Below are 13,649 nucleotides of genomic sequence, written 5' to 3'. Positions count from 1 at the left end.
ACAACCACACACACTCAACACTCACATCCACAGAGAAAAACGATCACCTGAGACAACAACAGTACATTAAACCAAAGCTAATCATACTTTATTGATCCTCTTGAGGATGTTCTTCTTATCCCCACAGTCTGATTTTCACAAATTGTGTCCCTTTTGCAGATGAACAGAATCTGAAGCTGTGTGTTTAAACTCCCCCACGCTTGTGTAAACGTGCATAGTTTCATTCATAATAGAAGTAACGTTAACTGATACCGCCCAGCAGAGACACCTGACACCGCAGGTGTGCCTCTGGCCCCGCCCCCCGCCCCGCTCAGGCCCCGCCCCTTTGTGTCAGGACGGTGCCTCCTGGGAGAGAGAACCCGGCGGGGCACAACAAAGCAGGACGGACTGAATCCACCGCGAACCCTGCCGGGCTGGCTCAATGAAGGCCGGCACCTTGCCTGTGGACGCGTTTCGTGCTCGCTGACGATGGACGAGGTGTTTATCAAGTCGGCTCTCCCCGCGCAGGACTCGTCCGTGCTGGACGACACCAGCCTGGCTCTGCCGGCCCGGTCCGGCCCCGCAGCGTCGGCCAAGCCGGACCTGAGCGACCGGAGCCTGCGCGTCCACCAGCAGGTCCAGCTCACCTTGGCACGCAAGGCTCGGAAAAGCGTGTCAAACGGTAACCGAGCCGCTCTGGATTAAAGTTATGTGGTTATACGAACTAATCCGCCTCACGTTCTCACCTGAAGGCGTCACGGTTCATCATGTAAAATGTCCCTGGTTTTTCCTACTCTTTAAGCAGGCGTTTGAACGCAACATTAGCCCTGTTTAACAACACGATGGTGTTTTTATTATTAAACTGAAATATTTACTGAATTTAAGAAAGATCCGTGTTATTGTCGTCCTGGTTCAGCATAAAGTGCCTGAAATAGCCAAGTTTAATTTGAAATGTCCCTGTGTGCTTAAAAAGATCAAATTAATAATTATTCAGAAGCTGTTTTTTTTTATACAATTTATTAAATTGTGTCATCCCTTCCAGGAAATCCAGATGTTGAACTGTTCCAACAAATAACAGAACATTAAATGTTAAATGATAATAATAGGATTCTAAATGACCAGATCCACAGCTGCATATAATACAAAACAGCACTAAGTGCACTATTATTTAAGATATGGAGAAATAAAAAGTAGTTTTCCAACTTGGAAAACTATGGGAAACTCGTCATTTTGTAGTTTATTTTATCTGGATTATTGTGTGTTTACACATAAAGATATGCACGTGTTTTCTGTTTCCACTTTATGGAGAAACCAGTTAAAGAGACTGGGTCAGCTCTGAAGAACACAAGTGTATTTAAAACAATCAGAGTCCTGGAGAAAGAGAGAGAGAGTGATGGTTTGAGTTGGTTTTAAAGAGTCCTGGAGGCTTCAAAGACAAATCCAGGTGCAATAAAAAGACTATATAGTGAAATTCAAAGTGTGAGAGAGTCCAGGTGGAGTTTTAATGGGTCTTAAGATAAATACATAATTTTGTCTTTGCTTTTTGTGTTGGGAAGCCCGTTAAAGGGTTAATAAGCCATTGAGAAGTTGTGTATTATGCTAATTAAACTATTCAGTAATTTCACCATTCATGCAGTGTCTGACCAACATTATTCTCACAGATCTTATTCTAATCTGCAGTATGTGAAAACAAATATGAATTAAGCAAAAACTAAATCTAAATGATTGTTTCGTGCCACTCAAGATCCCCCGAATACCCAGAGTGTGCAGCACTTTATAAATTCCTATATAAGCTCCTATAGGGTTTAGCCTGTGGCCTATTTAGACTAAATAAAGTGATTTTCCTGACAGGAATGCACACCGCTGCTCTTGTCCAACAGGTTTCTGCAGTTTCACCGGTGTGCGTTTGAGAGGTGACGGCTGACACAATCTGGTTTTATATTTCTGCAGCTGATTGTTCACTGTTTCTCTCTGTTGGCAAAGTGAAGCGCTCGTATCCACGCTCCTCAGAGGTTCAGTCAGAGAATCGCAATAGAATGCAGAAAGAACCCAGCAGTTGATCAATACTTTGTGTTTAAAAAAGGTGAAAACAAATGAAATAAGATTTATTTAATTTAATTTAGTTTCTTTCTTCTTTTTTTTTTAATCAGACAAAACTATTTCACCCAAAAAACTGTGAATAAGCGACAGCAGACAAATTCTAATCAGGTTGCATGTCCGAAAAGAAGCAGGAAGAAGTACAGCTTATTAAATGCCACGCCTTCTCCATGTATATACTGTATATATTATCCACCTATTGAATAATCAATTCATATACACATATGACGACTATTATAGTCATACTAATTATCTGTTGAAATAAAGAAATGTGTATACATATATGTATAATTATGCTTTAAATAATATAATGTATAGGAAAGTATACTAATTATGGAAGGATATTATTTAAAATACGAAAAATAAATAAATGCAGATACACAGATTCTATCACAATAGACTAAATAATTGTATTTTTGTTTTTCATGAAGATATAGGTAGACCTTGTTGAATTGTTGAGTTTTAGTATTTATATTGTACTTTGTAAAGGTTTTAAGCAGGTATGAAGGTGTTTTCAAGTTAAAAGAAAAAGTGTGTTGACTTTGAACTTTGGCAATTGATTAAAATTAACTGGTCTCTGCATCACGTCTGCATCATGGTGAATATATGATTATTTATATATATATAACTTTTATACAGTAGAAGGAAGATCTGTTCTGATGTGTGTGTGTGTGTTTTCAGGGGGGGTCCACTTGCAGAGGAGTTTGGAGGCAGCAGATGGATTCATACCAAACACTAAGGTATGTCACAGTTTCTCCTGCACACAGAACAAAGTGACTGGAAGTTTGATCTGGTGTGAAAAGCCTCGGTTCTTCTCTTGAGCGTCACAAAACAACAAACCACGTTCCCTCCTGCAATTTAAATCTGGGACTTTACAATTTGCCTGCAGTCAAATGAGGATCTGTGTGTTTGGTCACTGCCTCCAAACTGATTTTTATTCTCATCTTTCGCTGGATGTCAGATATGATTTGAAACTAATTCAACCGATTTATGAAGGTCTGAAACTGGCACACTAAAGAGAAGTGCTATGCCTCGACTTGCTATCATATTCAACAGAAATAAAGTTTTTACAACCTTCGTATCAGTTCAGAACTTCATTTAAATTCCAACTTTGACTGGAAGAATAAGAAGCGTCAAGTGACTGTTGTTGCATTTATTTCTTGCATTTTGTCTGTTTTTATCCATTCGTAGCTCATGAGGACGCCACAGATTGGAGAGTAAATGAAAAATATGTTCTGTTTCTTCATATTTATATGTACGTTTGTCTTATTTGTACATTTTATATCTCGCTTATTGACCATTGTGCTTGTTTGTCCCTTGTACAATGCAAAAGTTACAGAAGATTATGACTTTATACGCTCCACATCTTCATTACTGACACTGTAAATGTCACCGAGCCGGTTTGTGATCCTGGTTCTGAGCCTCGATGTGATGTGGTCATTATATTAAGGCCACGTCAAACCTCTGTGAAGTCATTTTTGTCCGAAGCAAACGCAACAAAGGACGACGATGACGACTGGACCACGGTGTCCGTTGGCGTGTCGCCATTCTTAGTTACGAGGATCCGATAGAGAACAGACTGGAGACGAGGCGTGAGGCGGTCAGGGTGGCTGGGGTGGGCTCACACCCCCTGTGCTGACTCAATATTTCAATGTGCTTTCACTTGGTATTAACTTTACTGTATAAAAATCATCCCAGTCATACGACTTCAACTTAATCACCCGCTTTGAAATCGCTTCTCCAGTTTGCACCGTCGCTTTTATAAAATCTGTTTCATGTTCGTCATCATCATCCATGTGCTTGTTGGTGAACATTTATAAAAGCCTTGTATTTCATATTTTATTCTAGTCCAGGGGTCGACAACCTTTAATGTTTGAAGGGCCATTTGGTCCCGTTTCCTACAGAACACAACACCCAGAGAGCCACACACATTTTATTTTGACAGTCCCCTATGCAGACCACGCCAGGAGGACACTACACACCAAACCTTCTTCACTGCTGGTTGACAACTTACAACTAATAAACTAAACTACATGAACTAAGCAACAAAAACACAACACAACACAATCATTACCGACACTACAAACCTAATATAACCCCCAATAATTACATTTAAAACACGACAAACAGAAGCTCCCATAATGCATTGCAGCTCTCAGCTCCTTTATTGCTACACATTATTAAAATGAAGATAAATGTGGGAGATGTGGATTGTTAGAACCATGAGTGTGATGGTGTGTCTTTAATATCCTGTAGTTGTTGTGTAATTCACTAGAATGTTCCGTCACTCTTAACAAGTCTGGAATGAACCTCCTGGAACTGTCGCAGTTTTACTGTGAAAGGTACAGGAAGCTCCCAGCTTCAGACACTAGTTGAGCTGCTGTCATGACCTGCAGCCGCAATTCTACGTTCTTCATGCCATTATTGTTGTAATGACGACACATCACTACGTCGTTCACAACCCTACATTTTACCACTCTTTGTAGCGGGACTGCGCTCTGGGTGGCTTTGCCTCCTTACGTCCCTCTCTGGGTGGCTTTGCCTCCTTACGTCCGTCTCTGGGTGGCCTTGCCTCCTTACGTCCCTCCAGGATGAACTGCAGTGGGACGGAGGCTCAAGGAGCCGCAGTGGAGGGACCAAAGAGCCGCGGGTTGCCGACCCCTGGTCTAGTCCATTACTTTTAAAGTAATCATAATAAAATGTTGACTGCATTCTGACAGTGTAAAGCAGGAGTGTCAGACATAAGTCCCGTGGGCCAATCCTGACAAACCACCAAACAGTAGAACTTTCAAATATACTTTTTTTTTTTAAAACAGTCGCAAACTCCGAGCCGAGCTGAGATGTGAAAACTCGCAAACCAGCATGAGTTCAAAAAAACATGCTGTCAGGGTGAGTTTGTAAAAACACCCATCACGCAATAACTATGTGTTTTGGACATTTCACTTTATTTTGCAACAGAAGGTTTCATTAAAATTGGCTTTTTGTTGAGATCGTAGTCATTTTTCTTAATATAAATGTTTGGTTTTGCAAAAATATAGCCATTTCCATCCTGTACAGTCGGTGCTACAACAAAGGAAAGATTACATTTAAAGGTTATTATGACACTATTTTACCCAATCAAGATGACATTTGTGGCCATATAGTTAATAGACTGTAAGACTGTTGAACATGGAGCATGGTGGGGGTGTAGTGGTTGGCACTTCTGCCTCACATTTGTAAGATTCCCTGATGGAGTCTGGACTGGAGATGTGCAGAGCTGGACTGCTCGGGGCTCTTCTCCATTTACTCTGTGACGCTACGTTGCCTGCAGATATGTGGCCGTGTATGAAAGTGGACCAGTTCTTCTCTCCTCCTCAGGTTAATGGGTTCGCTCATCGCTCACTCTCCAGTAACTACGTGCAAAGACCTTCCAGAAGGGTGGAGGTGTCGCCGCCGGCGAGCCCGGTGTTGCCTCGCAGCCGCTTCAACTACAGTACGTACCGTCAGGGGATGCACACCGTCCCCGGCCCCGCCCACGCCCACGCCGTGGGAACTCTGCAGTACAACATCCCGGAGTCTGAATCCTCATTTCAGCGCTACGCCTTCTCGGAGGCTCCTCACGCCGTCCGCACGAACCCGTCGACGTCGGTGCGTCGGACGGCCCGGCAGCGGTCCTTCAGACAGGCCAGCGGGTCACAGTCCGTCTTCACAAACGCAGCATTTCAGCAGAGCGCCGAGTACGGCTCGCGGATGAGTCGGCAGCAAAGCTTCGGGGCGGCCAGCGGCGACGTGAAGGTCGGCGCCACCCAGGTCGACGACGGCTTGGCCTGGCTGGCGCACTTGCGGCGGTCCGGACAGAGATCCATCAGGCTGAAGTCGTACCCGCCGTCCGGCAGCAGCGTGGAGGTCAAACTGGAGCCGGACGCTCCCTTCCAGCACATTCAGGCGCAGAACATCACAACGCTGTAAGGCAAGACTTGGGTTTGCACTCTTGACGGCGTGCTGCGCTCACGTTTGGAATCACGCGTGTGTTTCCCCACAGGAGGTCGGAGAACAAGCCTCCAGAGATGACGCTGGAGAGGGCGGTGAGCCTTCTGACCCAGGACAACGAGGAGACGCTGATCAATGCTGTGGGCTACATACACAATCAATGTTTCCTCAGGGCGGATGCGAAAAAGATGGTACGTTCAAGCGTCCGCTGTGTGGGCTCGGGTTGCATTTTGCTTTGTCTCAAGTAGTGAGTTCCTTTTTTTATTTGCGCCAACTCCTCCAGGAACCGATCAGCGATGCTGATCGATTGTTCGCTCGTTGATTTTCAGATGTACTATCTCCGAGGGATCGGGAAGCTGCTGCAGCTCCTGAACAATGACAGCGAGGAGGTGCAGCGCGTCGCCTCCGGGGCGCTGCGAAACGTGGTTTTCCAGAGCAGCGAGAACAAAATGGAAGTGAAGGAGAACGAGGGGGTGGAGATCATCCTGCACGCGCTGGGCAGCAGTCACGACAAGGAGACCAGGCGCCAGCTGACCGGTCAGTCTGGTTTGGGCTCAGCAGAGCGACGGCGCACGCGAAGAGTTTTCTTACCCGTTTCCAGATGAGAGACTGCGTTCCTCTCCCCTTCCAGGGGTGTTGTGGAACCTCTCGTCCCACGACGTTCTGAAGGAGCTTCTCTCCAGGAAGAGCTTGTCCGTCCTCACCCGCTCAGTCCTCGTTCCCAGTTCGGGCATTTACGAGGGCGAGAACCCGAAACACGAGCTCCTGGCCGACGCCGATGCCTTCTACAACGCCACCGGCTGCCTGCGGTAAGCCTCGCCGTTCCACCAGGGAGGTCGTTCAAGATGATCCCAACTGGAAAATACTCAAATAGAATGACAGTTAGCCACACAATGCAACATAATCGTTTACAATCATTGGATTTAACAGTTCCTCAGTGACTTGAATTTTGAAAAAGGCCTGTGACTGAAGTGTTGTGCACCCTGCTTGTATTCCCTGCATTCTGCCATCCGGCCACAGTTTATCTGCTGTGGTTTGAGATTGTGCATCATCGTGTTGCTTTCTCCTCGTCCCCCCCCCCCCCACACCCCCCCGCCCCCTGTTTACAAAGCAGGAGATATCAGACGCACCGCTCCCCTGGCAACTATAGCCAGATGAAAAGAGTGAAAGGCTGAATTATTCATGTGGCCCTCTCTTCTCCCCGCTCTGCCGAGCTGAAATCATTCAGTCCTGCCTCGCTCGGTCTTATCAAGTTCTCCTTATCATGTTCTGAAGCCTTTTGAGCCCCGGCTGGATGAACAGAACTGACGTGTTCCTCCTCTGTTTCTTGTTCCTCACGGCACAAAGAGCTCCTGGTCCACACTTCTAAATGCTAATTGTTGTATTTCTATTCCTAGTGAGGTCGGATCATGTAATAAAAACGGATTAATTTGTCTCCTGAAAGCCGTCAGATACAAAAACGGAGACACGGCTTCGCCAAACGATCCAGATTAACGTTTGAAGTTTTCCTAGTATGGGTCCAAATGCAGCGGAAATCTGCTTCTGTGACTGAAACGCATGCACTCCTTGTTTGTTTTGACTGTTTCCAGAAACCTGAGCTCGGCTGGCCCCAACGTCAGGGAAGCCATGAGGGAGTGTGAGAACCTTATTGACTCACTGGTGTACTACACCCGGGGAACCGTCGCCAACCGTGACACTGACGACAAGGTGAAGGCAAAGTCCGGATCTGGCAGGTTGACACTGTTCATCGGATTAGAGAGAAGGCTCATGTTGTGGGGAATTAGTTTTCCTGCTGGAGAGCAGAGCTCGGCCAGAATTAAATCCTGTTGTTCACCAGTAAACACTCCTCGTTTGCAAGAAAAAGGTTCAAAGCTGACATGTTGACTTTAGATTTACTCTCCTTCTGTCACTTGTTTCCTCTTCCGAAAAACATTCAAGCCTCTGCTGTGTATTTTGTGGCTTTGAGTCTCTTTGGCTTCATTCTTCTACAGTTCTGGTTGTGAAGTGAGTAGGTAATCGTCAAAAGCCCAAAAGCCTCAGACGTTGTTGTTTCACTTGTGTATCTTGAATTCCCCCCTGGATTATGAATCTATCATATGGATATATCTCTCAGATTGACTCAACATTACTAATTGAGAAGCAGCTTTGCAGCTCGGATATAATATTTTAAATTTCTTCTGGAGGGCAAACGTTTTTCTCAATAGACCTTCTCATGATCCTCATTACTCAGAACAGCTGGACAGGTTTGAGGTCTCATCGTACTTTAGCATCAACACTCATACTGTTTATTCTATATTGCGGTTTCATACTATATTACTGTGCACTTTTTAGATGATTGATTATGCTTTTTTGTCAGTTCCTATAGTCTTTATTGTCTGTGCTGTTTGATTTGTTTTACGTTGAATCATTTCCTCATTTTGCCCTGTCTCGCGTGTAAGCATGGCAATAAAATGTAGCCATATAAAAGCCTATAAAAGAAGAAAGGTTAATGGAAAGATCAACGAATAAAACAAATTAAGGTTCACATTTCCATTGCTAGAAGCTCAGACAGTGAAAAGACAACAGAACACAGCTTCTTCCTGTTAGAACTTGGTCAAATCTGATAGTTTTGGTAACTAAAACTTCTCAAATTTCAGAATAGTTCAAATTCTCGCTCTTTAAATGTGTTCCGACTCCAAGCAAGTATTACACACGAAGCAAATCAGACTGTGCTGTGGTGTTTCCACGTGTCCTAACACACGGCCGTCTGCTCTGCAGTCCACAGAGAACTGCGCCTGCATCCTGCACAACCTGTCCTATCAGATCGAGTCGGAGCTGCCGCAGCATTACACACAAGACCTCCGAGCGTCTCGGCAAAAGCTGGCGCCCGAGCCCAAAGCCGTGGGCTGCTTCTCGCATCGCGGTGCCCAAATCACAGAGGTAACGAACTGGAATTGATTTAGCGCGCAGGATCCTGGATCTGCTCGTGTGTACGTTTACATGTGTTCCTGTCTGTGTCTAACTGCAGTCGTAGAAAAATGAAAGACACAATAACAGGAAACGATTTGCGCTCTTTCAGCTCCTCGGGGTTGTTCCCAGTTACACATTCCAACTATACTCGAGAGTGAGCTAGAAAGCTAGCAAACCAGAGTGACGACTACGGAAAAAGCTGCAAATATGCACATAACCTCCTTTCTATCTGTTGCACTTCTTTTTCAGCTCTTGTTTTTATACATAAAACCTTGTTCCAGTCCGACTGGTGTGTATACAGGCTTTGGTCTGTTTCAGTCAAGCAGACATGTCAAAATGCACATTTAAGACCCAGTTTTAGTCCAACTGAAGTTTCTCCACTAAAGAAAGCAACGTTTGTCAACTTTAGAGGCGTTCTTCTCAAATCATTTTCTTCACGTTCCCTATACAGAGCCATCTGTATGTAAAGCATGTATGGGGATTAGTGAGTGTCTTTTCAAACCACAGACATTAATATGCAGCTGTGACAGCCTGTATTCTCACTTTTTGTCATCTTTTGAAGCCTCACTGGCCTCCAGAACTCAGATTCATGTTCATTTGAATCCCACTGACGTTTGTTCTGGTGAATGTCAGGCGTCTGTGTCGACCTGCCAAAGTCTTACACTCAAAATATGAAAAGCTTATTCACGTCATGTAGGAATCTAAATGGATGCATCTCGGGATTAGAAACAAGACATTAACTGCAATTTTACAGTTAAAAGTTGATTGCAGTGGAAAAAAATGGTAAATGACATGAGCCTCTAATGCGTACTGTGTGAATTAGTGGAAATGTTCCGGCTGTAAAAAATAGTGATTGCTGAAGAAAAGTTAGTGTGTAGAAACGATCAAAACCAAAAAAGCCTTTCAGATTTCAGTGTTTTCAAAGTAAATCCAAGTTGTTTATGATGTTTTCTGAAATAAAATAAAAAAATGCATTAATTGTTCATATTTTAACTTGGTGTTTGCTTTAACTACTATCATAATTTTCTTATTTGACTTTTTGGGGAATTGGGGAATATTATGCGATGACTTTTGCTCCCGATGCAACAAACCGTTAATGCAAAAAATGTGTGTGTGTGTGTGTGTGTGTGTGTGTGTGTGTGTGTGTGTGTGTGTGTGTGTGTGTGTGTGTGTGTGTGTGTGTGTGTGTGTGTGTGTGTGTGTGTGTGTGTGTGTGTGTGTGTGTGTGTGTGTGTGTGATTTGTGAGTGTCTTTCACCAAAATCCATCCACCTTGAATGGTACATTTACTGCAGCTTTTTGCCTGGTGCTTTATTGATACTTTTTAACGATTACTGGCACTTTATTGGTAGATTATAACTTTTACTGTTATTACACATACACATGTGTAGTATCTAGTATCTAGTATCTAGTATCTAGTATCTAGAATCTAGTATCCATACTGACATGCTGGTCAGCAGTACACAAAAATTCCATCTGAAATGTTCTAGTTGTGTGTGAAGATGCTGCTCAGCTGAACCCGGTGAACCTCCTGACTCTGCTCTTCTCAGCAGCTGGAGAGGCGGCGCCCCCTGCTGGAGGAGAAGGCGAACCCCCGTGGCATCGAGTGGCTGTGGAGCCCCATCACGGTGCGCATGTACCTGTCCCTGGTGGCCTGCAGCACGCGGCACTGCACCCAGGAGGCCGCCATCGGAGCTCTGCAGAACATCACGGCCGGGAACAGATCGGTGAGGAGGGAGGAGGTCACATCTGGGTCTGTTTTACGACTTCAATAAGCTCAAAATAAAGGAAAACAATTCTTTTTATTCCTGTGATTCTACTTCGGTGAAGAAGTTAAATCAGTGGACTTCTACTACACAGCAGATGCTCATGTGCACATTCTGTAGTTATTTCATGATTTATTTCTGAAAGGTAAAGTAAAACAACATTGATTTAAAGTTATCTCATAGTTTGTTGATAACTTAACTTATTATCAAGCTTTGCTGTTTTCTGCAGTTAAGGAAGATGAATGAAATCTGTTAAACGAGCTGGAAGGAGCATAAAACAAGATTGACTTGGACAGTTGATTGTTTGTTGGACTCTGGTAGAATTTGAAAACTAATTGTGTTAAACGGTCTTTTTCTTTTGAAATCTATTTGAAATGATTTCCTGATGACCAGCAGACATTTGAACAATTCCTTGTTTTTACAGTGGTGAATGAACACTGCAGCCACTTGTTGGAGGTTTTAGACACGAATATGAGATTTCTTTAAATGAAAAGTGCATTATAGATCAAATGTATTATAATGATTATAGAATGTCCCCATTGTGGGACATATTAGGGACTATCTCGGTGAGTCTTGTCTTGTCGTGTCTTGTGTCGGCCCTGTGGTGCCTTATAACATCTGTTTCAATACTTTTTGTGTGTGACAGATGACTGAAGCCATCGCCTTCACTATTGTTCAGCGAGAAAACGGCCTGCAGCACATCAAGAAGGTGTTAGAGGAGGGGAAGAGCGAGGTGAAGAGATCCACCGTCTTCCTGATCAGGAACCTCTCTCGCTACCAGGAGCTGCTGCCTGACATCGGTAATCCTCCTCTCAAACACGAGCCGCAGCGTGAAGCGCACACGGCGTGCAGTGAAACACACGTGTCCTCTGGCCCCCAGCCAACCAGCTGCTGCCGGAGGTGGTGAGGATGCTGCCCGGCGACTCCGGCGAGGTCACGACCTCCCTGTGTCAGACGCTCGTCAACCTGAGCCAGACCGACGCGAAGCACGTCAAAGCCATCATCAACCACGGAGCGCTGCCCAAGATCATGAACGTCGCCGACACGGACGACGGGTAAGTGGGCGCGGCTGGTTTTGGGGCGACGGTGTTGCCCGGCTGCCTGACTTAACCCCCTTCTGCTCCCTGCAGCCGCGCGGGTCACGCCGCCTGCGTCCTCCTGCACGCCATGTGGAAACACCGCGATCTCCACGGAGCGCTGAAGAAGGTCAGCGCACATCACACGCTCGCTTCCTTCAAGGACGCTCGCATTTCCTCCGCTGGAATGAGTTTTCTCCGAGCGCGCAGTCGGCTTCAGAGACGTTTCTCGACGTGCTGGGCGCCGCGCGTCTCAATCTCTGTGATGTTCGTCTTTCAGATGACTTGTGACGCCTGCATTTCAAGCTTTAATCAAAACTTCTCGTTTGTGCGTTACGCGATTGAAAGCTCCGATCACAGGATTTATTTAATGTAAAAAGGGGTGAATTAACTTCTTCTTTTGATTCTCGGTGCCATTTGAAGGAATCGGTTACTTGTTTATGCTTTTTTTGCACAAAGTGGACATGAATTGACGGGAGGAAGAAAAAAAAACCCCAGAGAAAAGACGGTGAAGGTTACCTCACATGTCTGGCTGAAGTATCGCCAGCATGTCGGCAAAGGTCACCGATAGCGGCTCCCAGTCCAAGTGGGCCGGAGGTCTCAGAGGGTCTGAGGCCCCGTTTCCATGACGACTGGTCGTCTGTCCACAACGATGTCTGTGTTCTCCCATCGTTAATGTTTATAGCGTGTTGTTCTCTGCCGCGCGCGTGTGTGTGTGTGTGTGTGTGTGTGGGGTTTTATCACAAAGACACGGCAGCAGCCACTCATTTTCAGAAACGTTTACATGAGTTTATAGTGAAGGAGTTCAAAGTATGAATAAAAACTGCTTGTTTGTGAGGAGGCTGCCTCTCTAATTACAATTACAAGTTATTTATTCCCTTGATTTATGAGACCCTGGTGTTTGATGTTAATCAGACCCACTAGGGGGCTGTCAAGATTCAAACTAAATTCTGATAATGCGTCATAAAAGCGAAGGTCAGGCTAATTAACACTGCGTTTTCTCTCAACAGGGTGGATTCAAGAAGTCCGATTTCATCAATACAAGGACGACAAAGGTTGTGAACTCTCGATGAGCCCAAATGATAAAACCTGAGCCATGTGGTTTTTGTTTTTAGTTTTGTTTGTTTTTTAAACTGTTTTAAACCAACCATTGCACTGTTTCTCTGTACAAACTATTCTTTAGAAAGTTTAACTTTCTCAGCGTGTTTCTCCTTCTGCTCTTCCTCTTCACTTGGAGCACGCTGTGCTGATGGCAAAACAGGAGTGAGGTGTCGTGTTGAATTAGAGGCCCTCCTCATGTTCGAGCTGCAAACATGCGACGATCACATGTCATTAATGTTGCAGCACGTTTTTAGCTCCATCAGATCCTTCTGGCTGCTGTCGTCGTGCAGTTGAATGTAGAACAGTGAGCACATTTTAAGTGTTTCCTCATGTTTGTGTAGTTTATATCTACTGTGTAGTGGCAGCTTGACAGTTGAAGGTGTTCTGCTTGTGCTTTAACAGAGAACCACTATTAAAAAAAAAAAGCTTATCCACAATTAAATAAACAGGAGTGAGTAATTCTAAAGTGGGCTGGTGCATACGTATCACAAAAGTATTTTAACATGTCAAACAAGCTGAGTTTACCGTCTTCCTGCAGTCGTGTTCACAAATAAACATTTTTTGAATGAACTTCATCCATTAAGGTGTCCATTCGCCTCAGCTTTTCTCATTTATTCTGCTTTGAGACTCCCTGACGTCACCTGATGCGAAATTCTTCTATCGGCTGTTGGATCCACACAGAAGTCATGCCTCATCTCTTGTTTTCACTACGT

At 44.6% G+C, this 13,649-nt stretch overlaps 1 protein-coding gene across 2 annotated transcripts; it reads left to right on the top strand.

Annotated features, from left to right (window-relative positions):
• The first annotated feature begins 432 nt into the window (after positions 1-432).
• On the top strand, positions 433-13,428 carry pkp2 (plakophilin 2). 2 transcript variants are annotated; one of them, XM_080518014.1, is made up of 13 exons: positions 433-661; positions 2,758-2,816; positions 5,434-6,020; positions 6,098-6,236; positions 6,375-6,582; positions 6,677-6,854; positions 7,635-7,752; positions 8,803-8,964; positions 10,547-10,720; positions 11,406-11,559; positions 11,640-11,814; positions 11,890-11,965; positions 12,846-13,428. In XM_080518014.1, the coding sequence occupies exons 1-13, from the start codon at positions 469-471 to the stop codon at positions 12,906-12,908; spliced, it is 2,286 nt and encodes a 761-aa protein (XP_080374140.1). In that variant the 5' UTR covers positions 433-468; the 3' UTR covers positions 12,909-13,428. The 2 variants fall into 2 exon arrangements, with proteins under 2 accessions (XP_080374140.1, XP_080374139.1); XM_080518013.1 differs by having other exon boundaries at positions 10,544-10,720.
• Positions 13,429-13,649: the final 221 nt, after the last annotated feature.

Source organism: Blennius ocellaris, assembly GCF_963422515.1.
Source record: "Blennius ocellaris genome assembly, chromosome: 22".
Taxonomy (NCBI): domain Eukaryota; kingdom Metazoa; phylum Chordata; class Actinopteri; order Blenniiformes; family Blenniidae; genus Blennius; species Blennius ocellaris.
Note: the sequence above shows the minus strand (reverse complement) of the source record. Positions and strands in the feature narration are given on the sequence as shown.

Bases quoted from the DNA above. Each gene is read 5' to 3' on its own strand.
- pkp2 (XM_080518013.1), top strand. From the start codon at position 469: ATGGACGAGGTGTTTATCAAGTCGGCTCTCCCCGCGCAGGACTCGTCC. The intron at 11,560-11,639 runs GTAATCCTCCTC...TCTGGCCCCCAG, and splicing joins GGAGCTGCTGCCTGACATCG to CCAACCAGCTGCTGCCGGAG. The intron at 11,815-11,889 runs GTAAGTGGGCGC...TGCTCCCTGCAG, and splicing joins GTCGCCGACACGGACGACGG to CCGCGCGGGTCACGCCGCCT.